Raw genomic sequence first — 27980 nt, 5'->3', positions numbered from 1 at the left:
CTTCTTAGAAGTTCCAGCATCGACTGCTTAGAATCCAACCCTTTGTCCCAACACATATCAAAAATCCAAACACTGGTTCCTAGGGCTCCTCCCTCCAAGGTCCTAGCCCCCTTCCAAGATTACCCTTAACTTCCCCTTCTGGTACAGGTATTTGTGGCCTCGGGTAGTCCCCTCTCACACTGATTTAGGGTTGACCTGTGTGACCAATGGAACATGGTAGAAGTAATGCTGTGACTTCTGAGATTAGGTCACAGAAGGCAGTGGAGCTCCCGGTTTGCTCTCTTGGGAGGCTCACTCTAGAGGATGCCTGAGGGACACTCAAGGAGCACTGTGGAGGGGCCCTGAGAGGGACTGAGGCCTCTGGTCATCAGCCGGCATCAACTTGCAGCTCTGTGAGTGAGCCCCATACAAGGTCCTTGGGAGTCCAGCCCCGGTCACACCCTCAAAGGACTGCAGCCCCAGACGGTATGTGACCACAACCTCAGGAGAGACCCCAGACCAAAACCACTCACCCAAGCTGCTCCCAGTTCTTACAGAGAAGTTGTCAGCCACGAGCGATTACTGTTCTTCTGGGCCACTGAGTTTAAGCGCTGCTTTGCTATGCCAACACCCGATCACTAAAGTAACCCCTCTTGCCCTAAGGGCCCCTGCCAGGGGGTGGTAGCTGCTTTCCAAAGTTCACCATCTCTGGGTCATCACAGTATCTACTTTTTGCCCTTCCGCTGTCTTTCGACCACTATATAAGCAGTTCCCTGGATGGGGGTGCCTGGGTGGCTCAGTTGGTTAAGTGTCCGACTCTTGATTTCGGCTCAGGTCATGATCTCATGATTCCTGAGATCGAGCCCCTGCTTGGGATTCTCTCTGCCCCTCCCCGGCTTGTGCATGTGCTTTCTCTCAAAAAATAAATATTAAAAAAAAACAAAAAAACAGAATAATTCCCAGGGTTAAGTGCCCTCTATTTGAAAAAGCTAGTGTGGTTTTCCTGATGGGATCCCTTAAGGTTTAGAAAGAAGAAAACATTAAATGAAAGCAATACATTCCATAGTATCTCATCCGGCCAGGCCTCCACTGCTGCCCTGTGCCTGGCCCTCCTGCTCGTCCCCACCTGCCTGTCCCCACGTGCCCCTGTCCCTCCTGCCCGTCCCCACCTGCCCCTGTCCCTCCTGCCCGTCCCCACCTGCTCCTGTCCCTCCTGCCCGTCCCCACCTGCCCGTCCCTCCTGCCCGTCCCCACCTGCCCCCGACTCTCATCTTCCCACCAGACTCCTAGTCACGAAATTCTGTTCTTCTTCTATTTCCTCGGAGCCCCAGACACACATGGCAACTTGGAACCCGGATGGGGAGTATGGAATTTATTTTATTGTTCTGGGTCTGGGTTTTGTTCCTTAGACATCACGATTCCTGGACGGCGGGGACGTGTCCCACCCCCTGGACTCGCGGTCCCATGGGCCTGTTCGGATTGTTTTCCAGTTTCAAAGTGCACTGAGAAGGCTTCACAGTTTTAATACTTCCTAGATGCTCAACTGAGGCAAAGTGACAAAATGGCCCCCCCACCCCCGCCCGCCAGAAAAATAAAACCCCAAGCCCCCCGGCAGCAGCTGCTGCAGCCGTATGAAAAATAATACAAACTCTTCTTAAAAAATAGATTACACAGGAAGAACCCAGAGGACTGAGGGCCGTGGGGAGGGCAGGGAGCCTGGGGAGAAGCCCGGAAGGGCACGGAGATGAACTGCAGGGGTCGGGCTGCTGGTGGACGCCTGCCTCGTCCGCTCTGCCCAGCGTCCCTCTGCGGCTCCTCCCAGCAGCTCTGACCCAGGGACCCAACTACTCCCCTTCTCCCTCAGTGGGCCCGCCCTTCACCCTGAGGCCTGGTACCTGCTTCTCACTAAAGTGGCTTCGATAAAGAAATGAAAAGATCCAGAGCAAGAGAGGCCTGCTGCTTAGCCCCCAGGGAATTCCACCCTGCAGGAGCTGACCTCTCCCTGTTTTGGGGTTCGGGCAATTATCGATACCTGCTGCTACCGAGACACCCCACCCCCCGGGAGGTGAAGGACCCCAGGGGCTTGGCCTCTCCCTCGTTCCGCGCCCTCCCACATCCCCAGCCGTTACCGGGCCCGGTCTGAGGCCGTCTGCCAGCCCAGCCTCGGAGTAGCTGCGGACAGGTGGGGTGTGCACAGGGCGGCCGGGGGCGATGGGGTGCGGGATGGGTCCTCCGGCTCATGCAAAGAGAAGCGAGAGGGGGCGGCCCCACCAACACAGAGGTAAGGCAGGGTGAGGTGACGGTGTGTGTGCAGCCAGGCCAGCGCCGGGGTCGGGGGCAGAGACGGGACAAAGGGGCCACGGCCCGCAGGGTAGGAGAAGGCAAGTCAGGGCCCGGCGCCGGGGAGGAGCCTGCCTGCCTGCTGCCCAGCTGAGGGCTCCATAGCCGGCTGCCGCCCGCAGAGGAGTCTGGTGCTGGGTGGATTCTCTGCAGGTGGGGACGGGGGCAGCTGGGTGGGCCGGGGTCAGTCGGGGACCTCGGGGTGGGCAGGCAGTCCACTCTCGCCACGCCGGTAGGTCTCCCAGAAGCCCCGGTCCAGCTGCTCCAGCTGCGGGCCCAGTGGCAGGTGGCCGGCCAAGTGCATGCGGAGGGTCTCCAGCCATTGTTCCAGCTTCACGAAGGAGGGTCTGGGGTGACAGGTGGGCGGGATAGTGGGTTCTGTGCTGCCGGGTTGGGGGGGGGGTGGCCCCACCCCTAAGGATTGCTCCGGGCTGAGCCCCCGGCCCCACTTACCTCTTCTCGGGGTCCAGATCACAGCAGCGCACGGTAATGGGGAAGAAGCTCGGCGGGCAGTTTGGAGGGCAATAGCGGTCCAGGAAGCCTCGCACGTTGAGGCCAAAGTCCATGGTGCGGGGTAGGTAGTCAGGGTCAGCGTTCACCCGCCCGATGATCTGTCCAGCACAAGGCCCAGCGGTTACCCGCGGTGGGGGTGGGGGGCCGCTGGGACTGATGCCAACCAGGTGGGTTTGAGGGCAGGTCACACTTGGTCTGGGGCCAGACTGACCACTGCACCGCCCCCCCCCCCCCCCCCCACAAGCTTGCAGGTTCCCAGGAGCCCCAAGCCCGAGGCCAACCGCCACCCATCCCCACCTACCTCGCACAGGACGATTCCAAAGGAAAACACATCCACCTTCTCATCGTAGCTGCGGCCTGGATGGAGAGATCGGCTGTCAGCAGGTGAGGCTGGGTTGGGGGCCAGCAGGGCCGGACCAGGAGAAAGAAGCGAGCGACTGGACTGCCGTGGGACCGGGGCTTAGGTCCCTGTGTTCCCGCCCCTGCCAGGTCTGAGCAGACATCTGCGGGGTGAGGATGAGAGCCCTGCCTGGGGGGGTTCCAGGCCCAGCTCAGCCACCCACCAGCTGTGTGACTCTGGACAAGTCATGGACCACACGGTGACCCCCAAAACTACCCATGTCAAACCCCTGGAACCTGTGACCATTACTTCACTGGAAAAAAGGTCTTTGCAAATATGGTCATTAAAAGGATCTTGAGATGAGATAATCCTGGATCATCCGGGGGCGGCCTCTAGGTACCGTTGCAAACATCCTAAGAGAGACTGAGAAGGACGACACACAGGGAGAGGCGGCCGTGGCCACGAGCCCGGGAATGCCAGGGCAGCCACCAGAAGCCAGAAGCCACAAGGAGTGGGTGCTCCCCGGAAATCCCTGGAGGGAGCGGGGCTCTCCTGGATTGCAGACTTCTGGCTTCCAGAACTACAAGGGAATAAATGTCTGTTGTTTTAAACCACCCGGTTTGTGGTAATTTGTTAACAGCACTCCCAGGAGCTGATACAGACTCTCTGGGCCTCAGTTTCCTCGGCTGTAGCGGGGGGGGGGGGGTGATACATCTAACCTCGTGATGTTAAAAGCAGCCAGTACAGCTGCCCTCATGTGTCAGATGTGGCAGGCCCTCCCAGCAAACCCTTAAAGGTAGGGATTTAGCCCCCTTCTGCAGGTTAAGTTACTGGGTGGGGGGGATATGGAGGGCTATGTTAACTCTGGTCAGTGCTGGCACCGAGACGCCCCCGGCTCTGCCTGCTCTCTGTCTGAATGTCACCTGCCCGTGTTGGGTGTCACCTGGGGTGTCGTATGTAGTCATCATGTGACAGGCCCGATAAAAAAGAAACCGAGCGGGAAAGAGGCCCCGGGTGGGCCAGGCTGTCTGCCACCTGATCCCTGGGCCCTGAGAAGATGTCACCTTGCAGGGGACTTGCTGGCGTGACTGAGTTAAGGATCTGGAGATGGGGAGAGGACCTGCGATACAACCGCAAAAGGTCCTCAGGAGGGAGGCAGGCACGGAAGGAGACTGGGCAACGGACACCTGGTCCGACAAGGTGCCAGGGCCCCGGCCTCTGATGGAGCCAGGCAGCCTTTAGAAGCTGGAGAGAAAGCGGGACCTCCCCCAGCCCGGTTGACCCCTGACTTCAGGCCAGTGACGTGGACACTGGACTTGCCACCTCCAGGACTCTGTGATAAGCGGGTGGCGTGCGGGACAGTGGCACGGGAAACGAGTTGCGGGACCCAGGGAGGAAGCTGGGGGGGAGGGGGGGCTGGGCAGCGGGGGCTGCAGCCCTGCCTGGGACCCCCGGCCCGGGGGGCCCACTCACCGTTGATCATCTCGGGCGCCATCCAGTACGGGTTGCCCACCACCGTGTAGCGCTTTTTGCGGTCTGGCTTCTTGAGGCTTCGCAGGTCTTCGGGCTGTGTCTTCTCTTCCACCATGAGCCGTGCCAGCCCAAAGTCGGCCACCACCACGTTCTTGTTCTGGGGTGACCACGAAGCAGGGCCGCACTGAGAGGGGCTCCTGGCAGCACATGCCCGCCCCACTCCTAGTCCGGACGGTTCCACAGACAGCCCGGAGGACACGCCCCTGACACCCGGGGGCCCGTGAGTAGTGCTCTGTGTGCCCCATCAGGGCACCAGGGCTGCCTTGCTGTGCCAGGGAGGGAGTAATTCTAATTCAAGACCCGGGTCCTGTGCTTGGCACGTGACAGCTGTGTCTCTTCCTCCTCCAACAGTCTGGGGGGGGGGGTGGTGTGTGTGTTATTTTTATCCCCACTTTACACACGAGGTTACTCAGGCCCAGAGAGGTTAAGACAGTTGCCCGAGGCCATCCAGCCAGTCAGCTTTACTGTTCTAGGTTTGTAGGAGTACAGATGTCGACCCCTGTGTCCACCCAGCAAGGGACAGACAGGCTGCCCTGGGTCACCGGTGCCAAGCCAGGGGCCTGGAGAGGTCTCTATAGGTCCGGCAGCCAGGTCTCTTAGACGTGGCGTCCAGGGTCCTGCAAGTCCGGACTGTGTGTGCCAGCCCCAGGATGGACCACTGGGCACGGACACAGAGGCCATGGGTGACAGGCCAAGGGGGCAGGGGCCCAGCCGGGGGGGGTGGCTAGGACCAGGCTCAGTCCACAGGGAAGGACTCTGTGCTGTTTCTGCAACGCCAACGTGGACGGTTGCCTACAGAAGACTCTGCAGAGACGGCAGACAGGGGAGGGGCCGAGCTCGCACAGTGTCCACCAGGATCGTTCAAGTGCTGGTCCCTCTCAGGACCTGCGCCTCTGAAGACTCCCCCGGGGTCCGATGGTACACAACCCCCAGACCCTGCTGTGGGAAACAGCTCCAGGGAAACCAGCAAGGGTGACCACTGGATTCTTAGAGGCCCCAAGCGATAGGTGAAAGTTCTGGTTTGTGTACACGTGGATTCTGGGGATGGGGAACTCACAGCGCTCATCAGATTCACAGGGGATGGCCCCCGCTGTGGGGTCCAAGCTGGGACAGGCCCCCCCTCCTGGCCCTGCACACCCGCCTGGCTCAGCCCTGCAGTAACACCCATCACCAGCAGGGGCGGCCGGAGCAGGCTCCCTGGGAGGCCGACGGAGCCCGCCTTGCCCACCTCTCTCGTGTGTTCACTGCCCACAGCTTTCGGAGGCCCAGAGTCCCCCAGAGCCTCCCGGAAATCCCCAGAGGGCTTAGACCACCACCTTCCCCACTCTATAGTGACCAACTCATTGCTCCCTAAACGTCATATCACCAGCCCTTTGCACGCGCTTTTCCCACCACCCGAAACACTTCTTGTACTGAATTCACTTGGCAAACGTCTGCCTGGAGGACTTTTGCAGATGCTACCAGTTAAGATGAGGTTCTACTGGATTAGGGTGAGTCCGAAATCCAGTGTCTGGTGCCTTTATAAGAAGGGGACAGGGGCACCTGGGTGGCTCAGTCGGTCGGGCGTCCGACTTTGGCTCGGGTCATGATCTCGCGGTTCATGAGTCTGAGCCCCACGTCGGGCCCTGTGCTGACAGCTCGGAGCCTGGAGCCTGGAGCCCGCTTTGGGTCCTGTCTCTCCCTCGCTCTCTGCTCCTCCCCCACTCGGGCTCTGTCTCTGTCTCACTCTCAAAAATAAACATAAAAAAAAAAAAGAAGAGGACACAGACACACAGAGGGGAGAACGCTGTGTCAAGACCCAGGCAGAGACCGCAGTGAAGTGGTTACAGGCCAAGGAGCGCCAGGGAGCGCCGGCCGCCTCCAGAGGCTGGGGGAGAGCGCAGGACAGGCTCCCTCTCACAGACTCTAGGAGGAGCCAGGCTTCTCAACACCTTGATTTTGGACTGTTTGTTTTGCTTCCTGCCCCCTGCGAATACATTTCCGTTGTTCCAGGCCGTCCGGTCTGTGGTTCTCTGTTACGGCAGTCACGGGAAACCAGGGCATTGCCTCTCCGGTGGGGCACGGTCAGCCGCCCCTTCCTCTGCCTTCTGTGGACAGTCCACGGTCCCCCTCCATCCCCCACCTCAGGCTACCCCCACCCTTTTTTTTTTTTAGGTTTACGTACTGATTTATTTTGAGAGAGAGACACAGAGCACATGAGCCGACGAGGGGCAGAGAGAGGGAGAGAGAGAGAATCCCAAGCAGCCTCTGCACTGTCAGCTCAGAGCCTGACAAGGGGCTCGAACTCATGAACCGTGAGATCACGACCTGAGCCGAAACCAAGAGTCGGACTCTCAACCCACTGAGCCACCCAGGCGCACCCCCCCACTCCCCTACTTAAGTGTGTCCCCCAGAGCCTCTTTCCGAAGCCTGTCTTGACCTCCCCAGCCCACGCGCCCAGGCCCTCCTCCAGACCTGCAGCTGTTGGCGTGGGCCTGGCCACTCTGCCGTGGGCTGTCCTGTCAATGCCACCTCGCTCACCGCCCGTTACAGTTTCCACACCACTCTCTCCTTTATCGATTTCTCCGAGCCTCCTAACGACCTGGGACCTGTTGATGGCTCAGAGCGCTGGAGCCACAATCCACGTGAATGGCGCAGCCGGCTCTGTCTGCCTCTTGGCCTGGCGCTGTTTCCGCCTGGGCCGAAGGAGGCGTGGGTCCGGGCAACCTAGGACCCCCGTCCGGGGCAGGCCACGAGGCCAGGAGTGGGCGGGCGGGGCTCCTGCAGTCTCCCTCCCTCCCCGGCCCGGGCTGCTCACCTCTCGGACCAGGCAGTTGTGGGAGTTGAGGTCCCGGTGGATGATGTTCATGGAGTGGAGGTAGGCCTGGGGGCAGGGGGGCACAGAGGTCAGGAGGCAGCTGCGCCGAGGGACCCCAGCCCACCCCTGGCCCCCCAGCGGCTTCTACCTCCCCTCCTGCCTCAGGGACACTTCCCACCCTCAGCCGATCCCCCCGCTCTTTCTTGGCACTTCCTGATGGCTTCTGTCTCTCAGTGCCTTCTAAGGTTTAAGGTCAGCAGGACAGAATCCTTTTATCGGTGGGGTCAGATCACCCAGCCACACCCCCGGAGCCTACTCACCATCCCTGAAGCGATATCCTTGGCAAAGCTCACTCTCTGACTCCACGGGTACTGGCTGTCCTGTGGGGGGCGTGGGGAGAGAAGGGCCAGCGTGGACCAACGGGGCCACAGTGGCAGGACAGTTGGGTGAGAGGGAAGCCAAGGCAGCAAGTGTCTCGGAGAGTCCAATGACCGCCCCCCCCCCCACTTTCTTTTGCACCCACCTTTGTCTGCTTCTAAGGGCTGTGGGGGAATAACTCAAAAACACCACTTTCCAGTATGTGTTTTCAAACGCAAAGTGGGGGACACTCCTCTGTAACTCCTGAGCCAGCTCTTCGCAGGGAAAAAAAACTCTATGTTCGACACAATCCCATGCCTTTGGGTTTTTAGGAAATCTGAACCTACTTTCCCGTGCAGGCAGAGAGGGATGGGCCCCGCGAGATCGCCTGCAGAGTGCCAGCAAGTAGGGCTTTGGGCTCAAATCATCTGGGAAACGCCGGGTTCTCACACCCCAGCCCCCTACAGAGCTCAAGTTGGGGGGAGGTAAGGACATGAGAGCGTAATCAAGACCCAGAGTGCAGCAAGGAAGCCCAAGTGGGTGGAGGCTGCGATTCCAGATTGTACTTGACCACAGAATCCTTTCTGAGAACTCACACCTGTTACAGGCCTGCAGGGACCACAGCCTGGGGCAATGAGGAGTCTGCAGGTGCAGGAGGGGGTCAGGACCTCTTGGTGTCCGGGTGATGCCCAGGTGGGGACCCCCGGGGCACTGTGCGAGAGCACCAGAGCGTTGGAAGCTCCTCTCCAAATACTTTCCCAGTTGGGATTTGCAATTTCATCTAAGCCCTTAAAGAAAGTTCTGAATTTTCGGGTGCCTGGGTGGCTCAGTTGGTTAAGCACCCAACTTCAGCTCAGGTCATGATCTCACGCCTCATGAGTTCGAGCCCCGCATAGAGCTCTGTGCTGACCGCTCAGAGCCTGGAGCCTGCCTCGGATTCTGTGTCTCCCCCTCCCCTGCTTGTGCTCTGCCTCTTGAATTAAAAAATAAAAAAAAAAAAAGAAAGTTCTGAATTTTACAGAACATAGTAAATAGTAAATATGATTTGGTTTCTCTACAAGCAAAACAAAGGCCCACAGGGGAGAGGTAACAAGGTGCCCCTCCTCAGGTGTTCAGCCCTGGGGCAGGCGAGGCTGGGTCTGGCTGCTCTGGGGCGGGGCAGGGCGGCTGTCCCGAAACAGCCTGTGTGTCCCCTCAGCCAAGCTGCCACCCTCTCTGCACCTCGCTCCCCGTCTGATTCGGATTCAGGGTCTGGAGGGCCTTGGAGACCAGAGGCCAACCCCACCGGAGAGCTGAGGAGGCCCAGAGGGCAGCTGCCCCCCCCACCCCCCCGGGGCCTGTGGCGCTGGCTGTGGGGCCGGGGCGACAGGTGTGGGCCCTGCCCACGCACTCACCATGCTCTTGATGATGCCACGGAGGGTGCCCCCCTTGATGTACTCAGTGATGAAGTTGAGTCTCTTGTCCTTATAGAGCACGCCGATGAACTTGAGCACGTTGGGGTGCTCCAGGCATCGCATGACCTTCACCTGGCGGGGTGAAGGCAGGCTGGGCCTGGGGCTCTGCCCAAGTCTCTCTCTTCCCCTGCTGCCCCGCCAGAGATCGCAGCTGGTTCCCCAAGGTGCCCGTGTGGCCCCTGCCACCCTCCAGGATGCCCGGGCCCCTCTCCCCCTCCTGCCGGGATACTTTCTCTTCTTTTGGTGTGTGGGTGGAGCATCACATCCTCCCGGAACCCCGGGCCACCCCTGTCAGTGGAGAAGGGGCGGGGGCCATGGAATGTCCCAGGAGTCTGGTGAAGGGGAGGGTGCAGTTCTGCTCACTGACCTCCTTGAGGAATGTCCTCTGGGTCTCTTCGTCAAACCGGATCAGCTCCTTCATCACCATCACCTCGCCCGTCTCCCTGTGCGTCACCTGCATGGGGACACAGAGGCACGGAGCCTGGGTACCAGCAGAGGCCCCAGCCCCACCCCCAGAACTGCTAGGGGGACGGGCAGATGGCTTCAAACTCTTCACAGACATTTCGTGTGGTGCCTCATCAATTCCCTTACAGACGAGGACACAGACGCTCCGCAGGTTTCCTGACAGTGGCCAAGGGCACCCAGCAGGACGGAGGGGGTGGCTGGGTCTTGGGGTCCAGGACCGCCTGACTCAGAGGCTAGCTCTTTCCTCTGCTCTGCTGGGCTGCTTCCTGGAGGTCAGATGGGACTTCTCCCCTGGGAAGGGGACCAGGGACAGGGCCTCGCCGGCACCTTCTGTATAATCCTGAACCTTCCAGCCTGGTGACAGCCAGGTGACCTCAGAGCCAAGGAGGGGCTTGTGTCTCTACTGGGGGAGCATGTGAAGGGGTGAGCAGCATAGAGGCCGTGAGGGGTTGGCTTCAGGCTCAGTACAGGGCCCCGGGGAAGGAGCTTTCTGGGTCAGCCCGGGTTGCCCTCCCACCCCCTACCACATCCCCCACATGACGTTCTGGGTCTCTCTGTAGAGGGTTCCCTCCCCTAACTGACTCAGGGAGGCCCAGGGGGAGGAAAGTACCGGCCAGGAAGTCTGGAAGCCCGGTACCGCTTCCACTGTGGATTCCTGCAGGCGGGACTGATGGGTCTCACCTGGCCTGTCCCCCATTCCCACCCCTGGCCCCGCCCCTGCCCAGGCCCACCCTGTACCTTGATGGCCTGGCCGAAGCAGCCTTTGCCCAACACCTCCCCGTGGATGAGGTCCGACGGCCGGAAGATTCGGTGCGGCCGGCAGACCACACGGAGGGATTCAGAGCGACCCAGGTCCTTGCGCTGGGAGGCCGGGGAGCCCAGGGAGCCAGCACCTGGGGACCTGTCGATGCTGTAGCTCCTCCTGGGGAGGCACACACGGGGCTCGGTGTCACCGGGGCAGGTGGGCACTGGGCCTCGGTCCTGTCCCCTTCCTCCTGCCTGCCACACTCCTATCCGTGCCAGTCCATGTACCCCCACCCCAGTCCAGGAGAAGGTGGCACAGGGCCGCTCTCCTGGGCGGTCAGAAGGCTCATGCCCCATCCAGCACCCAGACTAGACTAGACCTCTGTCCTGGGCCTGCTGTCCTGCAGGTGCCCTTGGTGGGACCATTTGTCCTTGGTCTACTCTGGCTGGTGGCCCTGGGGCAGATGCTTTGTCTCCTAGCATCTGAGTGCTGGGCCTTGGGGTGCAGAGGCAGACAATCTATCCAGGATGCCCTTAACTCTGCCATGTGGGTGGCTCCACAGGGTAGCGTGAGCTCTAGACACACGCACGCAAGGAGGAAATACGTGCCTTCGACACCACTAGCTCTTAAACATTGTCACCCCAGAAGATATGCCCCCCCCAAAACCTTTGCCAGGAGTCCTGAGCAGGACCCAAGGTAAGTGGAGTGAGGACCAGGCTGCCTCTGGGTTTCTTCCTTGTGTCTCCCCTCCCTTCAAGAGTGTATGGGGCCCTTGGCACCTCCCGCCTGGGCCCCCCAATGGCCCGCAAGCCACCTCTGGCCTTGGGCACCCTTGTGCACAGGGGCCCGTGCCTCCCCGACCGCACTCGATGCTCCCGTCATCCTGAGCTACCTGCCTGCTGTTCCACCCTGGAAGTGCTGTGGGACCCCCCGGCTGGGGCAGCTGCACCCCTGCTTTCCTACCTCTCACAAACCTTTCTTTCTCATCCCTCCGCACCCCTTGCTGGCCTGCTTTTTTGCGGGCCTGCCTCCCCCATCAGACTGGGAGCTCCCAGAGGGCAGGAACCAGGTCTCATCCCCGAGGCCCAGCGTCTGTGAAAGTACCTAGATGTGACAAGGCACGGGACTGACTTACAGGACAGGCTTCTGCCGGGAAGAGCTGCCCACCTCCCCGCTGGGAGTGTGGATTGGAGAGCCCAGGGGGCTGGGCTCAGGCCCTGGCCCATGGCCCAGTGTGTCGTGTGGGTCGTGCTCAAGAGTTAGCTGGAGCAGGCGGCTGGTTTCCTGGATCAGAAGATCAATCTGGGGAGAGCAGGTGTGCGGACAGGTGAGTCGGAGGTGGTGCAGGTGGAGCTGGGGGAGGAGTCAGGCATGAATGCACCACCTCCAATTCTGCTCACCAGACTCAGGGCCCATACCTCATCCAGGGGCACGTTGCGGATGGGCGTGCCATTGATTTCCAGGATCCGGTCTCCGACGTGGATGGAATTCTTCACATCTGGGCTCATGCAGCCTGGGTCCACTCTGTGGGCATAGAGTAGTGGTCAGCCAGACCCCTGCCTGCCTGTCCCCTGGAGCCTGGATGGGAAACCAAGCCCAAGGGGATCAGATTGGGGTAAAGAGGCAAATTAATTCTATTTTGCGTGACTGATAGATGGCAACTGCCTAGAATTTGGAGTTCTGGTTTGATGGGGAAGAACTCTATAATCGATTACTAATGTCTGCTGTGGGTGTGAAATTGGAGAAAAGCCCATCTATACTGGATGCACAGAGCCTCCCATTCAACAAGGTGCTGTCTCTGCCATGGAGGACAGACAGATCCTTCCAGCTGCCTGGTATGCTTCCGGCAGATACGCATCATCTCGTGAGAGGAGTCCGAAGAGAGTCTGGATCCCCTGGATTCCTGATTCCCAAACTTGCCATGCAAGATGAGGCTAAGGCTTCCACTTCTCCAGAATCAGCAGCTGGGTGGAGATAGGATGACACCCAAAATCTAGCTCACAGAACGGCCGTTTTGCCAAATATACTTTGCTGCTTCTTTTTTTTAATGTTTATTTATTTTTGACAGACAGAGTGTGAGCTGGGGAGGGACACAGAGAGAGGGAGACACAGAATCCAAAGCAGGCTCCAAGCTGTCAGCACAGAGCCAGATGCGGGGCTCGAACCCACAAACCATGAGATCATGACCTGAGCCAAAGCTGGACGCTTAACAGACTGAACCACCAAGGTACCCCTATACTTGCTTTTTTTAACTCCTTGGTCACCGTGTTTTCATTTTGTCTTCATGAAGGCTTTTTAAAGGAATGTTTACTTTGTCTCTGTCCTGAGATAGAGAAGGGGTAGGGAGCAGAATGGAGACTGGGAACTTTAAGAAAAAGGTTCATATGGGGTGCCTGGGTGGCTCAGTCGGTTGGGCATCCGAGTTCAGCTCAGGTCGTGATCTCACGGCTCATGAGTTTGAGCTCCACGTGGGGGCTCTGTGCTGACAGCTCAGAGCCTGGAGCCTGCTTCGGATTCTGTGTCTCCCTCTCTCTCTGCCCCTCCCCACTCAAGCTCTGTCTCTCTCAAAAATAAATAAACATTAAAAAAAAAAAAAGGAATAAGGTAATAAATGCAAAAGGAAGAACGGAGTTAGAATATCGCCATGGTGTAGTCGTCACAGTAATAATTGATACAGATAAGAATCCTCTGTGGATGCTAAAACCATTCGGGGAAAGGCTGGTGGGGACAGGATATTCACAGAACCAAATCTCACAAATGACTTACTGATTGTGTTACAAAGGGACAAAAAATCCTGGACAGTAGACAGCAGACTGTATTTTAACCAAGTAATCAAAGGTGACATCTCCCAGTAAAGGGCATGCTTTATTGGCAATGTGGGTCTGGCGGGAAGATCCAAGAAGGACACAGAGTCACTAATGCAGTTACCAGGTCAAAATGCATAACCTAAATCGAACAAAGGGGACACAGCAGCCCAAATTGAACGGAGGGGTATTCGACTTGACAATCGGCTGGGATTCTTCATAAATGTCAAGGTCATGAGGACAAGAAAAAGCCGAGGAACTGTCACAGAGTCAAACAGACTGAAGGGACGTGAGGGTTCAATGCACTGTATGGTCATGGGTTGGATCCTGGGTCTAGGGAAATTGCTATAACGGCTGGCATTGAGAAAATTGGCAGAATTTGAACGTGGACTTAAGATTGGGTGAAAGTGTCACGTCAGTGTTCAATTTCCTAAACCTCATAATTGCACCCTAAGACACAATTGATAATTATGGAAGAGGATGATCTTGTTTTTAGGAGAAGGTATAAAGTATTTGGTGGGAAGGAAGGGTCACTAACGCCTGCTATCTACTCTCAAGTGATTTAGTAAATAATAGCAATATGTACCTATGTGTATATATAAATATGAATAAGTCATACAAACATACACATAAACACACACATATAGGTAGGAGACACACATAACCTAAACGTGGCAAAAAAACCCGTTAAAATTGGTGAACACAGAAGGAGGTGGAGGTATTCAATGTACTTATCTGTTAAATTTGCTGTAAATTTGAAAATTTCGTGACAAAAAGTTGAAAAATAGTGAATATATTTCATTGCAACAGGCTTCTTGTGGCTCTTAGAAGCATATTCCTTGGGGTGCCTGAGTGGCTCAGTCGGTTCAGTGTCCGACTTCAGCTCAGGTTGTGATCTTGCAGTTTGTGAGCTCGAGCCCCGCGTCGGGCTCTGTGCTGACAGCTCGGAGCCTGGAGCCTGCCTCAGATTCTGTGGGTGTCTCTCTCTCTCTGCCCCTCCCCCACTCAGGCTCTGTCTCTCTGTCTCTCTTAAAAATAGGTGAACATTAAAAAAAAAAAAAAAAAAGGGTATATTCCTTAGCCTCTTGTCATCCCTCAGTCTCCTGCGAGGGCGGTGGGGGGGCCGGGGCACAGATAAATTAAGCTTTCCTTAAAATGCTTAGAAAAAAACAAAAAGAAAAGCAGTCCACTGATTTGTTTAGAACCAACAAGTAAATCCGGTGAGCAGACTTCGGCGAGGCTGGGCGGCTTCTCAGAGGGGCACGGTCCCTGCCGACGCCGTTGGGAAAGCGGCTGCTGGCGGGCAAGAATGCTCATCCAGCGAGGGATGCCGGGAGGAGGGGCTGCGGCTCCCGTTTCTAACATCCCGTCTGGTTTTGAGGGCCCAGCTGGTCTGGGAGTTCCCCACCTCTGCCCGGTCTGTCTGCCCGCTTGTGTATACGAGACAGCTGCTGGCCTGGCTGGCGTGCAGGGTGGGGCAGCAGAACAAGCCCAATACCACCTTCCCTTCTGACCAGTGCCCAGCCCTGGTGCTGGGACCTGACAGCTGGTGAGAAGCGTTCGCCGGATCCAATGGAAGCTGGCACTCGGCTCCCACGCCCACACAGGCGGACGTTACTTCTCAGGAGCCTGGGTGGCTCAGTCGGTGGAGCATCCGACGTCGGCTCAGGGCACGATCTGCCGGTTCAGGAGTTCGAGCCCTCCATCGGGCTCTCTGCGGTCAGCATGGAGCCCCCTTCAGCCTCGCTGTCCCCTGCCCTCTCTGCCCTCCCCCACTCACTCTCTCAGTCTCTCTCAAAATAAATAAAGTTAAAAAAATTATAAAACTACTTCCTCAAGGAGTCCATCAAAGCCCAGAAGAGACCTTAGAAGGCTCCAAGGTGTCCAACTTCCTCACTGTTCAAAGAACCCCAAAGCCCAGAGAGGAGAGCAGCATACTGTGTGGGCTCTTCAATCTGCATTCCTTCCTGCATTTCAGACTCTTTCTACATCCTTTAGAAGTTTCTTTATGGATGACCTATCCAAGTCTTGGTTTTGTCCACCTTACCGTGGTTTGTTTTTTTTAAGTTTGTATTTATTTATTTGAGAGAGAGAGCGCGTGCATGCGAGCGGGGAAGGGGCAGAGGGAGAGAATTCTAAGCAGCCTTGTTGGCACGGAGCCTGACGTGGGGCTTGAACCCACGAACCGTGAGATCATGACCTGAGCCAAAATCAAGAGTCGGACGCTCAACCGACTGAGTCATCCAGGCGCCCCACGCCTCAACGTGTTTTTATTTTTCCCTTTTGCTTGAAGGGTATTTTCCTCAAGGATAGCATCCTAGGTTGATGGTTATTTTTTGCTCAGTGCATTGAATGCACATATCATTTTGCTGATTTTTAGCTTCTGTCGTTTCTGTTGAGAAATCAGCTGCCCTTTTTTGGAGGTAATCTATTTTCTGTGGCTGCTTTTAAGGACTTTTCTTTTGCCTTGGGTATAGCAGTTTCACTATGCGGGGTGGGTGACCCAAGGGTGGATATTTTATTTTGTTGTTTGGGATCTACTGGGCTTAAGTCTGTGATTTGGTGTCTGTCAGTTCTGGAATGTTCTCAGGCATCGGATCTTCAAATGCTGCCTCCCTCCTGCCATCTGATGCTTCTCCTGGGATGCCCAATGGATGTTCAGATCCTCACTCTGTCCTCCATGTGTCCTGACCCCTCTGTCACAGCTTTCATCCTTTTATTTCGTTTCTAGGAGTTCCATCTGGTTCTTTTCCATATTTATCTGCTCCTTATTTTTTTTTAATGTTTATTTATTTTTGAGAGAAAGAGAGGGAGACACAGAATCTGAAGCAGGCTCCGGGCTCTGAGCTGTCAGCGCAGAGCCTGACGTGGGGCTCGAACTCATAAACCACGAGATCATAACCTGAGCCGAAGTCGGACGCTTAACCGACTGAACCATCTGGGCGCCCCCAAATTTCTCTGCTCTTTCCTCATTTTTTTTCTAAACCTCTCTTATGATTAGAACATATTGAATACAATTATTTTACATGGTTTCTGATCATTCCAGTATCTGGAGGTCTTGTGGGCCTGGTTCTATTTCCTGTTGTGTCTGCCGGGTCTCACAGTGCCTTGCTTCCTTACGCACTCGCCGAGTTTTGACTGAATCGCCTCCTTGGGACACTTAGCTCAGTCCACCCAATGAAAAGAGCTGCGTCTGATTCCACCAAGGAACACCGCCAGTTGGGAAGTACTTTAAACTTACAGTTGTGACTTCGTTTTCGTTTTATTATTTTTTTTTTTGGAGCCACCCCGGCATAGGAATTTGCTTTGCAAACCTGTTTATAAATTCTCAGGGGAGATTCCCCCCTCCCCTTCCATTCAGGCTCAAATCAGTTTATCTTACAGTTCCGGAGCGAGGGGCTGATGGAAGGTGTGGACTGTTTCTCATGGGAGCCCAGTCTAATGGAACAGGAGTTCTCTAGTTCCGCTGGCTTCCTCTACAGGTCAGGGCTTTGAGAGGCCCAGCCACAAAAGGACTTAAAGACAGAAGCTTAAGTTCACTCAGTTTCCATTTGGCCTTAAGGCAAGGCTGTCTTCAGTGGTTCTGCCGACACTCCTGGGCTCCCTACTTGGCCCCGAGCTGCTTACTCCCCTCTTTCTTGTTGGGTTATACATGGACTCAAGAAGTTTTCAATATTTTTCATCTAGCATCTGCCGTGGTTTTTAAAGGAAGGACCGGGCCAGGGACGAGGTACAGCAGATTGTCAGAGCTGGGTTCTGTCTGTGCCCAAATGCTCACCCGCTCTCAGGGTGCCCTAGACTCCAGCCGCCCACCAAGAGCACCCATGGCCACAGCCAGACCGGCCGTGGCCTCGGCCAGCCACTCACCCCTGGACGCGGACGGTGTGGGAGTGCTCTGTGCTGCAGCCCGGCGGGCCGTGCGGGGGGTCGATGGAGACCGAGAGGCCACGTTTGCCATGAGCCGACGCTGGGATGGATACTAGGGTGACTGTGTGGGGCAGGCGGGAGCCGGGGGAGTCGGGCAGGATCTGCTCAATGACGGGGGTCACCACAGTCTGGTAGTAGCAGTGGCCGCTGCAAGGGACCCAAAGAGGGGGAAGAAAAGACTGTTAGGACAGTCCCCGGCGCCTTCTCTCCTCCCTGCGTCCCTTTATGGCTCCCCATGGCAAGAGGGGTCGTCGCTGCCTGATAGGACTGGGGCAGGAACCGGGATCAATCATTCTGGGCTTGTCTGCTCCTGACATGCTGTCAGCTGGCCAGGAAAAGGCCTGTAGACACATCCGGTTCAGGAGGAAGTCATTAAAAGTCCATCTGGGATTAAGCCATGCTGCCTGGGAATCCAGCTTTATCAGCAGTGGACGATACAGAATTTGTCTGGTCTTTGTCCTGGCTCTCAACCCTTGGAATACGAATGTCCCTGAGACCACAACTGAGCTTTTGTTAACAGATGACTCAGGATGGGGGCTAGTCACCAGAAAGACCGGACCGGACCGTGTGATCAGAGGGTGGACCTGTGACCCAGCCTGACCTTGAAGGAGGCGGGGGAGGGGTGTCTGGAGAATCAGTTCAATCATGTGCCCAATGATTCAATCAATAGTGCCCACACAATGAGGCCCCGATAAAAACTCTGGTGAGGCCAGGACAGGTTGGGGGTGTCACACGTCCTGATTCCAGGCGGGGTAGTGCACAGAAGCTCTCTGTCTTTGGGGCCCTCCAGACCTTGCTCTTTCCATCCTCTAGCTGGCTGGTCCTTATATAGAGGGATTTGTACCCTTTATAAAACGCCCTGGAATCCTAAGTACAGGGCTTTCCTGAGTTCTTGGAGCTGTGTAGAGAATCGTGAAACCTCAGGGGTCGTGGGAACCTCTGAACTTGGAGCTGGTGTCTGAAGCGAGGGCAGTCTCGTTGGGGGACGGGCCTGAGCTTGCAGGGTCAGGGTCAGAACTGCACCTCAGTGACACATCAGCAAGAGCGATGTCTGCCGCGTTCTCCGTGGGACTCCTGGGTTGTTTCCCAGGCACTCCTACCCCATGGCTCCTATTAACGACCCACCGTCCCGCATGGGATGTGGAAGACCTGTCGGGGGGGAGGGGGTACTCCGGGCTCGGAGGGGACCAGGGCGCTCACCAGTACAGCTTGGAGTGCTCCACCAGCGTGTAGGTGTCCCCGTCACCGATGAAGGTCCCGCACGTGAGGCAGATGAAACACTCGGGGTGGTACTTCAGCTCCCCGGCCACCTGGCGGGGGGGGGGGGGGGGGGTGGCGGGGATGGCCCAGATCAGCTGCCCCTTCCCCACCCCCGGCCTCCTCTCAGAACAGCCCCCAGACAAACTTTGGGGGCCCGGTTGGCCAGCTGCAGAATTCTGGTTCCGCAGACGGGCACACAGACCGATGGGCTCAGAAGGCGGGGCGGGGAGGTCAAAACAGGCGAAAAGAACGAGAGGGAGGCTGGGGTAGGGAAACCCGTGAGGACACGCGCACACGCACACACACGTACCAGGGGCGATGAGTAGGGGCGGGTGCTTACCATGACCAGCCCCTTGGTGATGTGCTCCGAGCACCCATGGCAGGACTCTCCATAGCGGGCCCAATAGTCCCTCTTGCAGAAGAGCTGCCCATCCTTCTCGTAGTACTGGTGTGAGAGAGAGGCACTGCACTCACAACACCTGGGCGGGGGGGGGGGGGGGGGGCACAGGGACTCAGTCTGGCCCACTGCACAGCTGGGCCTCGGCATAGTCTGTAAGTTGCCTCTGTAAGAATCAGAAAAAGGTGTGCCCCCCCACCCCGGCCCCTCACCCTCCTTGCTGGGGCAGAGGGCTTAGCAGGTGGAGCCAGGGATGCCCCGGTCCCTCAGCTGGAAGCCTCTGTGCAGTGCACAGCCTGTACAACCACCCATGTACTTCTGCACCCGGAGCATCTGGCCGGGCTGCTAGCCCCAGGGTGAGAGATGCTCCTCACGTTTGAGCCCCTGTCCCTTGTCACGCAAGGAAGATGGCCCAGAGAAGACAAATGACTTGCTCTTGGTCACCAGTCTGGTGGAGAGGGGGATGGAACCCGGGAGCCCAGGCCTCGGCGGGGTGGGGGTGGGGTGGCTGGACGAGTGCCAGCTGATGCAAATGGCAGTGACCTGCTGGAGCTGTGGAGACCTACCAGATGCTGGCACCTTCCCACCGTCTTGGCGAAATGCACTCAATCCACACAGGCCACCATGAGAAAGCTTAGTTCTGGAGGCTCTAAACTGCCCTGGGCCACATGATGGGTGCCACAGACCCCGCAGAGCTACTCCCCGTTCCACAACCATATGAGGCAGACGTCTAGCTCAGCAGAACCAGCCAGGATCAGTGAAGACAGACAGAGGGTCTCCCTGTTTCCTAGCTATCAGATGCTGTAGTCACAAGAAGGGGGGGCTCAACCAGAGCCCCAGGGCCCACACCTTCCCTCACAAGGGCCATGGCACTGCTGCAGAGACCGCCCAGATGTGCAGTCCTCAAGGTCAGGATCCCCCTGAAGCGTTGGGAGAGGGGCCATAGGGGAGGCCTGGTTGGGGCAGATGGAGAGAAATGATGCACCGGCTTCTATGTGTGATCCCACAGGCCAGGAGCTAGACCTACATGCCTGGCTGCCCTCCGCCCAGGAGTGAGCTGGAGGGGGACCAGAGGCCAGGCTGGCAGGATGAGGAAGCGCAGGGTGCCCAGTGAGCCAGCGGGGGGCAGGAGCCACACCTCGTTCTGAAGAGCCTGACTCAGGGTCCTGGGTGCACAGGTACGCCCGGGCCAGCATACACAAGGAGCAGAGAATCTGCCCGGCTCTGCTGCTGTTTGAGCACTCTGGGTCATGTGCCAAGGTCGTGCAGGGACAGGGGAGGAGACTGTGAGCTCAAGCCCAGCAGGGAAACAATCCAGGAGAGCAGAGGAAAGACTGGGGCCTGAGTGAGACTGCCCAGTCCCCCAGGCACCCAGGGAACCCTCAGCCTCTGCAGCAGGCATGCGGGAGATCTCACTGAGGGCACACGGATGCTCTTTAGGGAACTGGGAATGAAGAGGGAGAGGCCCGCAGGCAAGAGTGCTGGTGGGACACTGTCCCTTTAAGAGTATCCAGACAGTTCCCCATTGTCTGGGAGCCTGAGGGGAGGGGCAGGGGACCACAGCCAGTGGCTGAGGGTTGGGGAGAAGGCACGATAATGCCCGGCCCAGGTTCAGAAGCACAGGGGTAGGGGTGCATCCAGGAAGACGGGGAGTTCGATGAGCTCCCCCTACAAGAGGAGGGTGTGGGGGAGGGAGGGCCTCCGGAGACTGCTCTGGGATGTGAGACCAGGCAGCGGAAGCAACGCTGGCCCGGAGCCATGACGTCATTCTCAGCCCTTCCTGCCCAGCACTCCCAGGCCCCCAGCCCCAGGCGTCCTTAGGGCACGCATCTCACTGCGAGGTGGGCAAGGTGGGCGAAGGGGCAAGTAAGGCACTGGGCCCGGAGGGCGGCAGCCCAGGCTGAGGGGATCCCTGGTGCACGCCCCCAGGGGGCTGCAACCTAGCGGGAAGGCACAGAGGAGCGGGCTCTGCAAAGAGGCTGGCTGGTGTGCAAGCACCGTGACCTTGGGGAGGCTCCCCCACCTCCCACGCGTCCTGGGGCAATCAGTGAGTGATTCACTTTGCCCTTCCACCGACCAGACCAACCAGACCGTCCTCGCGTCACAGCAGTGTCACCACAGAAGTCTCCCCCTCACTCCTGGCTGCCAGCCTGCAGGAAGCAGGGCCTCGCCTGCCTCTGGGTGGGTGGGCTGGTGGGGGCTCGGGAGCAGCTGTCTTCCTATGGGGGAGAGAATGCCCTTCTCCAGCCTGCAAACTCCTACCCCTTCACTCCCGCACATTCAGCACCGCAGCAGGCCTGGAAGACCCGGGTGGCGCTGACTCAGGGCTGGGTGAGTGCAGTCGGCTCCCTGGCCACCACTTCCTTGAAGTCTGCTCAGTCACCTGGAGGGGGTGCCTCCAAGCAGTCTGCACCTCCACCGCGCCTGTCTGCATCGCCAGCCTCCGTTGGCCCTACCAGTCTCTGCCATCAACCTGAGGGCTCTCTGAGGTCCCACGTCAGGCATCCACAAATGCTGGACCCCAGAGAGAAGGTGAGCGGCTCCTGCTGAACGCTCCACCCGGAGCAGGTCTCATCCGCCAGCACCCTCAGAACTACTTGAGGGCACCCGGGCGGGGTCTCCATCTCAGAGAGGGGATCTAGCCCAGACTCACCCAGCAGCTCGGTACTGGCACTCAGGGCCTCGGCGTACCTTTGCACGAGGAAGGCACATAGGAACCCCTGGCCCCTGTCCATCGCTTCACCCCTCAGGCCTCTGTCTGGGCCAAGAGCCAGAGGAGGAACGTGGGGTGGGCAAGCCTGGCTCTTAGGGGTGCCCCGCACGTGCTGCTGCCCCCAGCAAGGATGTCAAGAGAGGAGTACCAGTACTGAGGACGTGCAGAGATGGCCAAAGGGCCAGAGAGAGGAGCTCCTGGAAGACGGTCTTTGCCCCAGTCCAGGGCACACTTCCCTGAGAGCAGGCACCTACAGAGCCAGGCTCGGGTGGGGAGGAGGACCCTGGGGAGGACACGGAGAGCTGCGCTGGGAGGCAAGGTCTGCAGCGACAGGTCCAGCCCTCCCAGGGACACTCTCGACCCAGGGCCACATCCCGCAGAAAGAGCCACTGGAGGACCAGCTTCGCGGGGAGACTGGATCAAAGGACCAGAAGTCTCAGCAGCGGCCTGCTTCCCCCAGCAGGCGGCCAGACAGTGACCTAGAGGTTTCGGTTCTCGGTTCTCCTGCCCCACAGCCGGGTCCCAGGTAGGTCTGCCCCACCGTGGCCTCCGGGCCCGGGGCGGTTGGGGGGGGGGGGGGCGCACCCTGCCTAAGGTTTGGGACGGGTGGAGAGGGGCTCTGCACTCACTTGGCTCCTTTGAGGAAGCGGCTTCTTCTCAGGGCCAGCATCCTTTGCAGCAGGGGGCAGCGGGCTGCGCTGCGGTGGGGTGGGCCCAGCCAGCTGCTTCCCCATCCTACCCCAGGCCCTCAGGATTGGAGGCTGCAGAGGGTGGGGCTAGCTCGGCCACACAGCAGCGGAGACGATGCAGCAACACGGGTGAGCAGGACTTGGTCTGGGCCCACAACAGGAAGCAGCTGAGGGGCCTTCTGCCTGGGCTCCGCTGGCGGCTCGGGTGGCCCTCAGCCCTGCACACCTTAGGAAGCACCCTCCGTGCCCCTCGGCCTCTGCTTGGACAGAGGTACCGGAGGCTTGGGACTCTCTGGGGACAGGGACAAGCTCAAAGGCAGCTGTTCCTGCCGGTGCTGCTCCCAAGGGAACGGACGTTGACTTCCACAGACAGTTTGTTCCCCTTGCCTGAAAGGTCCCCCGAAGCGGGGGAGACTGCCTCCCGGCCTGGGCTCTGAGCCCTGTGCCAGCTGTGGGCTCACCCCCGTTCGCCCAGGGCAGCCCTCCCCACCCCCCCTGCCCCAGGCCTCCAGGGAGATGTCTCCAGAGCTACGGTGGCCCCCGGGGCTCGAGTGCCGCGGGCTTCTGGGAAAGGACCTCACCAAGGCAGCAGCTGGACCAAAGCAGAGCTTGGACGACTCAGCCCGGCCATAACCCCCCGGGAGGTGGGAGAGCTAGAGCCGAGGAAGGAGCAGGTCCTGTGGTGACAGGGACCCCAGCGCTGATGCCAGAGGCATGCCGTATGCACTCACAACCCTCTCACCACAAGGCCTGGGGAGCCAGCGACTGCTGCGAGTGCACGACATGGACTGAGAGGCTCTTGGGGACAAGGCAAGTAGAGACCAGAAGCTGGCTGCTGGGTAGCCGTGGGGCGCGGGCAAGGAGCGAGTCCTGAGTGATTCCTCACTGTCACGGGGGTAAGGACGTTGCTGGCCTTGCTCAGATTTGGGGGCGGCTGGGCGGGGCACACACGGCTGGGCCAGGAGCACTTGTGGAAGCCAGCGTGTGGACGCTGTGGCTCCTACTGCCTGTGGACCCTCTCTCACTGCGGGAGCCTTCTCTGTGCCCCCATCACAGCCGGCTCAGCGGCACATGCCTTTTCCCTAGGGCCCTGACCTGGGGCCTTACCCCTCTCTTGGTTATGAAGGGCAGGAACCCGTCCAAAGCTAGGTTGATACATCCTGCCCCCCTCCTTCCCTGCTGTGGTTTCCGAGGCCGCATTCCCGGCCCTCCGGCATGACTCCCCAAATCCCACCTCCCTCCCCACCCCCAGCACAGGGGACCCCAAAGTTCTTCCTGATTTCTCTCAGCCCCATCCTGAATCCCACCCGTGACCGAGTGGTCTCAGACCACCACCCCAGCGCCAGGCAGGGCACTGCCACCCTGGATGGTCTGCTGCGTTTCAAATCAACATGGCTGGGCACAGCTCATCACCCACCGGGCCCCAGCTTCACGAGAGCCAAGGACCCACCGTCCTCCCCAGCACTTGGGGCAAAAGCCCAGACTTTCAACTCCGATCTTAAGTACACATAGCCTTCTGTTGACTGGAAGCCTTACCCGTAATATAAGCGGTACAATTAACACAGATTTTGTATTTACGTGTACTATCTACCGTGGTCTTACAGAAAAGTAAGCTAGAGAAACGGTGGTGAAGAAAATCATTAAGAGGAGAAGATACATTTACAGTACGGCACCATGCAAAATCTGCCTATTAAGTGGACCCCGCGCAGTTCAAACCCGTGTTGTTCAGAGTCAATGTAATGTTAAGAATGCCCAATAAATGCTGGCTGCTGGGACAGCCACTTGCCAATACTGTTCCTTCTACAGCTGAAATTCTCTCCATTTGTAGTCCCTGTCCTAGGTCAGCCCTTATGAGCTCGGATCCCTGAACTACTGTGACAGTCCCTTCTCTGCCAAGTCACCGCCATCTGCCCACTGGGATGGCACTTCCGCCCACGTCCCTCCCCTGCTTTCTGCAAACCCTCTCTGCTGGCTCCCTCTTGCCCTTGGAAGGTCCTTATCTTGGCCTTAGGGCCCTTTCGCAAATTGATCCCAACCTGGCCTCCTCCCCCTGCTCTTTTCCAACCAAATGAGCTATTGTTCCTGTCTGTGTCTGTCTCCGTGCTGGTGGCCGCCTTCCCTGAAGGCCTCGTAGTGGACTCCTGACTGGCCCCCCCCCCCCCCCCCCCCCCCCCCCGGTCTGGCGCCTGCCTCTCTTCTGGCCTCACTAGCCAGGGTGGACGCTGTGTGTCCCTTTCACTCACTGGCTGTGTGTGACTCTGGTCAAGAGAATTAACCTCCGTGTCCCCATTAATGGAGACAACACAATAGGTTAACTAGACAAAGTCCTTAGGAGGGTGCCTGGCCCTTACTAAATTAGAGAAAACGTTGGGTGCTGTTCTTAAAGAAAAATAAAACAAACCTTGTCAGAGGTTTCCACTGCCTAAAAGAAACCCCTTCAGCTGGTGGTCACAACAGAGACAGCACCAGAAGGAAGAGCCAGGTCTCCCAGATTGCTGACCCAGCCTCTCGTCTCTGGCAGGCCTTGCTTAGGGCCCCCTCCCCCCCTACCTGAAGCAGTCTGCGTGCCAGTCAGCATTCAGGGCCTGGAGGTACTGGCCATCATAGATCCTCTGGCCGCAGCTCGCACACACGGGCAACTCACTTCCTGCAAAGTGGACAGGGAGTCAGGAACCATTCTTCGGAGGCCCAGCCTGCCCTGCCCATCCCACGTGGACTTGCCCATCCCTGTGCACACACAGGCAGCACCCAGGCACTGTGCCGAGCAGAAGGATAAAGGATGCAGGTCTGAGAGTCTTGCTGAGACTTTGGCTAAGTTGCTAGGCCTCTCTGGGCCTCGGTTTCCCTATCTGTAGACTCAAGAGGGGAATCAGATGTCCACCCTCCAGCAACAGCATTCTTCAACTTCAGCTACTGTCTGGCAAGGTCGATAGGAGAAAGAAAGCAGCAGGATTTAGGAATAAGGCAGCAGGTAACTCTCTTGTCACAGCCCCTCTCCTCCCCTGCCTGCCCAGGAAGAGGAACCTTCAAAGAGTAAGGACTGGGCTGGTGCATCTGGGGCTGAAGCCCCTACAGAAGGAGAAAGGCAAGGAAGCCCAGAGGTGCTTCACGCTTCGTCTGAGCCTTGGCGATGCCCGGGCTTATGAGGGGCTGCCGGGGTTGCAGAGCTGGGCACTCCCCGACACCTGCTCTGAGGACGACTGGCACCTCTTTAAGCCCGCCACCAGGCATGCTTAGTCATCCTAGGGGCCTGGCATCCTTGGAGCTGGGTGGGCCCTGGCGAATCCCCCAAACCTGCCCCTCCCCATTGTACAGATGGGGAGACTGAGTCCTGGAGAGGGTAAGGCTTGCCTGGACACACAGTTAGGCTCCCAGGCCACAGCCTGTCCTTCCATGAGGACACAGGAACCTAAGACAGGGGTGACAGTGAGGTGGGCCCTTGCCCCAAGTAGGCCTTCAAGGGCCTGGGGCAGGGCTGGAGCGGGTTGGCATAAATGGGACCTGCATTGGACCAGGTGAGCCTGTGTGATGGCTGTTGGGGGAACCCCGGGAAGGGGACCCCAGGGAGGGAGTCTCGGGGGTCTTTATACCCTAACTGTCCTGCAACCCAATCCTTGGGCCTCCTGGTAAGGGGGAAGGGACTGAAAAGGAGGCTAGGATGAAAGTCATCCTCCCAGTCAAGACTGATGCAGGCATTGAGTTTGGTGCAGAGACAGGAGGTGGGGGCCCCCAGGATACTGTCGACGGTTCCTTGGAGGAGGTATATTTCTGCTCTGCCCATCCGGGCCCACAACCACCAGTACCGAGGACCAATTACCCAGCCCCCAGTTGTCAAGACAGGGAAACTGAGGCCTGACACGTAGCGCCTGGCTCAAGGTCACGGAGCGGGGCGGGCAACTCGGACCCAGGGCTACGGCTTCCCCAGCACCTCTTTCTTCCCGGCCGGCTTAGAGACAGGGTAAGGGGTGGCCCCAGTGCGAGCCCCGGGTGGGCAAGGCACGCGGATGGAGGCCGGGGCCGGCGGGCAGCGCCTGGGACTCCTCAGGGGTGGTCTTCGGTCGGGGGATGGGGCAGGCGGGGATGAAAGGGAGGAGGGGCCCACCCCGCCGGGCCGAGGAGGGGGAAACAGGGTGGGAGCGTGTCAGGGAGGGGCCTGCGGGCTCGGGAAGGGCGAGCTCATCCCCGAGGAGGCAGGGGCGCGGCCTCGCAGCAGACCCGGCCTCCGCGGCCACCCGGCCCGGCCCCCTCCCGTGCCCCCGCTCGCCCGGCCGCCCCGACGCGGCGCCCCCGCCCGCCCGGCCCCCGGCGGGCGCCCGGCCCGGCCCGCACCCCGCGCACCTTCCTCTCCCATACGTTCTTCCCTCCAGGTGCAACAAAGTAGCGTCAACCTCATGCACTCGGCGGGGGGCGGGGCCCGGCGGGCTGGGGCTGGGGGCGGCCCGGGCCCCGCGAGCTCGCCCGCAGCCGCCGCCGCCGCCGCCGGCCCGGGAGGCGGAGGCGGAGAGCGCGGGCCGGGCCGGAGTGGGCTCGGGGCTCGCGGCGCCGCCGCCGCCTCTCGGACACCGGCTCCGGCACCGGCTCCGCTCCGCGGCGGCCTGGGGAGGGAGCGGAGGGGCGGGCCGGGGCGGGGCCTGGAGCTGCGGCACGGGGGCGGGGCGGGGCGCGGGCGAGCGGCGGAACTGCCCTGCGCGGCCCCGCCCCGCGCTCTCGGCGGCGCCCCGCCCCGCCCTTTCATTCATCTTCCCGGGAGCGCCAAGCGCGTGCTGGGAGCCCCAAGGCTGAGACCCGTAAGCCGAGAACTGCGGCGTCGGAGGGGAAGCTCGGGTGCGGCATCCTAGAGGGATGCAGAGGCCCAGGGAAGGGGCCTCGGTTTCCCCGCGGAGAGCCCCACACATCCGAGCTGGCTGCAGGAGGCAGTGTGGACCCTGAGGACTGTGGCGGTCGCCTTGGGGACGGGCGCCGGTCTGGTCCTGCAGCGAGGGCAGGCCTCGGCGGGGGAAGCCGAGGGTCCACGTCTCAGGTCCTCACCGGCTAGGCAGGGGGCTAAAGGAGGAGGGTCTGGGGAGGAGTGAACCTCTGCCGGCTGTGACAGATGTGCTCAGGGGTTTGCTCTTCCCAGGGCTGGAGACCTGGAGCTGGCGCCGCCCTGCAGGGGGTGCAGGAGAGGACGCAGCTGAAACAGGGTTTGGGCTGAGCGAAGTGGCCGGAGCAATTGGGCCGTCCCCAAAGCGCAGGCGCCCAGTCGAGCCCTGAAAAGGTGGACCGCGCTGCCTAGAAGTGGAGAATCGTAGAATACTGGACCTGGGGGAGGGGGCGCGACCCTTTGTCCCTTTAGCCCCATCCTCGCACTGCATCCCATTGCCGAGAAGTGGTGAGTGGAGAGCTTGAGCAACATGCCAGGCACGCCCAGGGAACAAAGGGACAGAGCTGGCCAGACTTGGACTATAGATAGTCACGTCTGTGTAGGACTCTTCTAGCCAGGGCCCGCAGTCAATGGCCTGCAAGGCAAGGGCGCTCGCCCCCTCCCCTCCCCGCCCCCCCCCCCCCTTGCTAAACAGTTACCTGGGGGAGGGAAGAAAATATTAGAATTTTAATTTCTGATAAGAAAGAAGCTGAGCTTTTTAAAATACTTAATATTTAAATTGGTGTGAGGCCACAGTACAGAGT

General features: G+C 59.0%; 1 protein-coding gene and 1 long non-coding RNA gene across 3 annotated transcripts; one reads left to right on the top strand and one right to left on the bottom strand.

Annotated features, from left to right (window-relative positions):
• Positions 1 to 1336: 1336 nt before the first annotated feature.
• Positions 1337 to 26918, bottom strand: LIMK1 (LIM domain kinase 1). 2 transcript variants are annotated; one of them, XM_058710035.1, is made up of 16 exons: positions 26652 to 26918; positions 24864 to 24960; positions 18855 to 18993; positions 18455 to 18564; positions 17195 to 17401; positions 11942 to 12047; positions 11659 to 11825; positions 10517 to 10700; positions 9681 to 9767; positions 9254 to 9385; positions 7823 to 7882; positions 7503 to 7568; positions 4646 to 4802; positions 3134 to 3189; positions 2773 to 2930; positions 1337 to 2666 (listed from the first exon to the last, which is right to left on the bottom strand). In XM_058710035.1, the coding sequence occupies exons 1-16, from the start codon at positions 26704 to 26706 to the stop codon at positions 2504 to 2506; spliced, it is 1944 nt and encodes a 647-aa protein (XP_058566018.1). In that variant the 5' UTR covers positions 26707 to 26918; the 3' UTR covers positions 1337 to 2503. The 2 variants fall into 2 exon arrangements, with proteins under 2 accessions (XP_058566018.1, XP_058566019.1); XM_058710036.1 differs by lacking the exons at positions 24864 to 24960; positions 26652 to 26918 and adding an exon at positions 22254 to 22386.
• LOC131500701 (uncharacterized) lies at positions 2926 to 3786 on the top strand. The gene is made up of 2 exons (XR_009256432.1): positions 2926 to 3216; positions 3569 to 3786. It is a non-coding gene; the product is annotated as an uncharacterized LOC131500701 (long non-coding RNA).
• Positions 26919 to 27980: the final 1062 nt, after the last annotated feature.

Source organism: Neofelis nebulosa, chromosome 18, assembly GCF_028018385.1.
Source record: "Neofelis nebulosa isolate mNeoNeb1 chromosome 18, mNeoNeb1.pri, whole genome shotgun sequence".
Taxonomy (NCBI): domain Eukaryota; kingdom Metazoa; phylum Chordata; class Mammalia; order Carnivora; family Felidae; genus Neofelis; species Neofelis nebulosa.
Note: the sequence above shows the minus strand (reverse complement) of the source record. Positions and strands in the feature narration are given on the sequence as shown.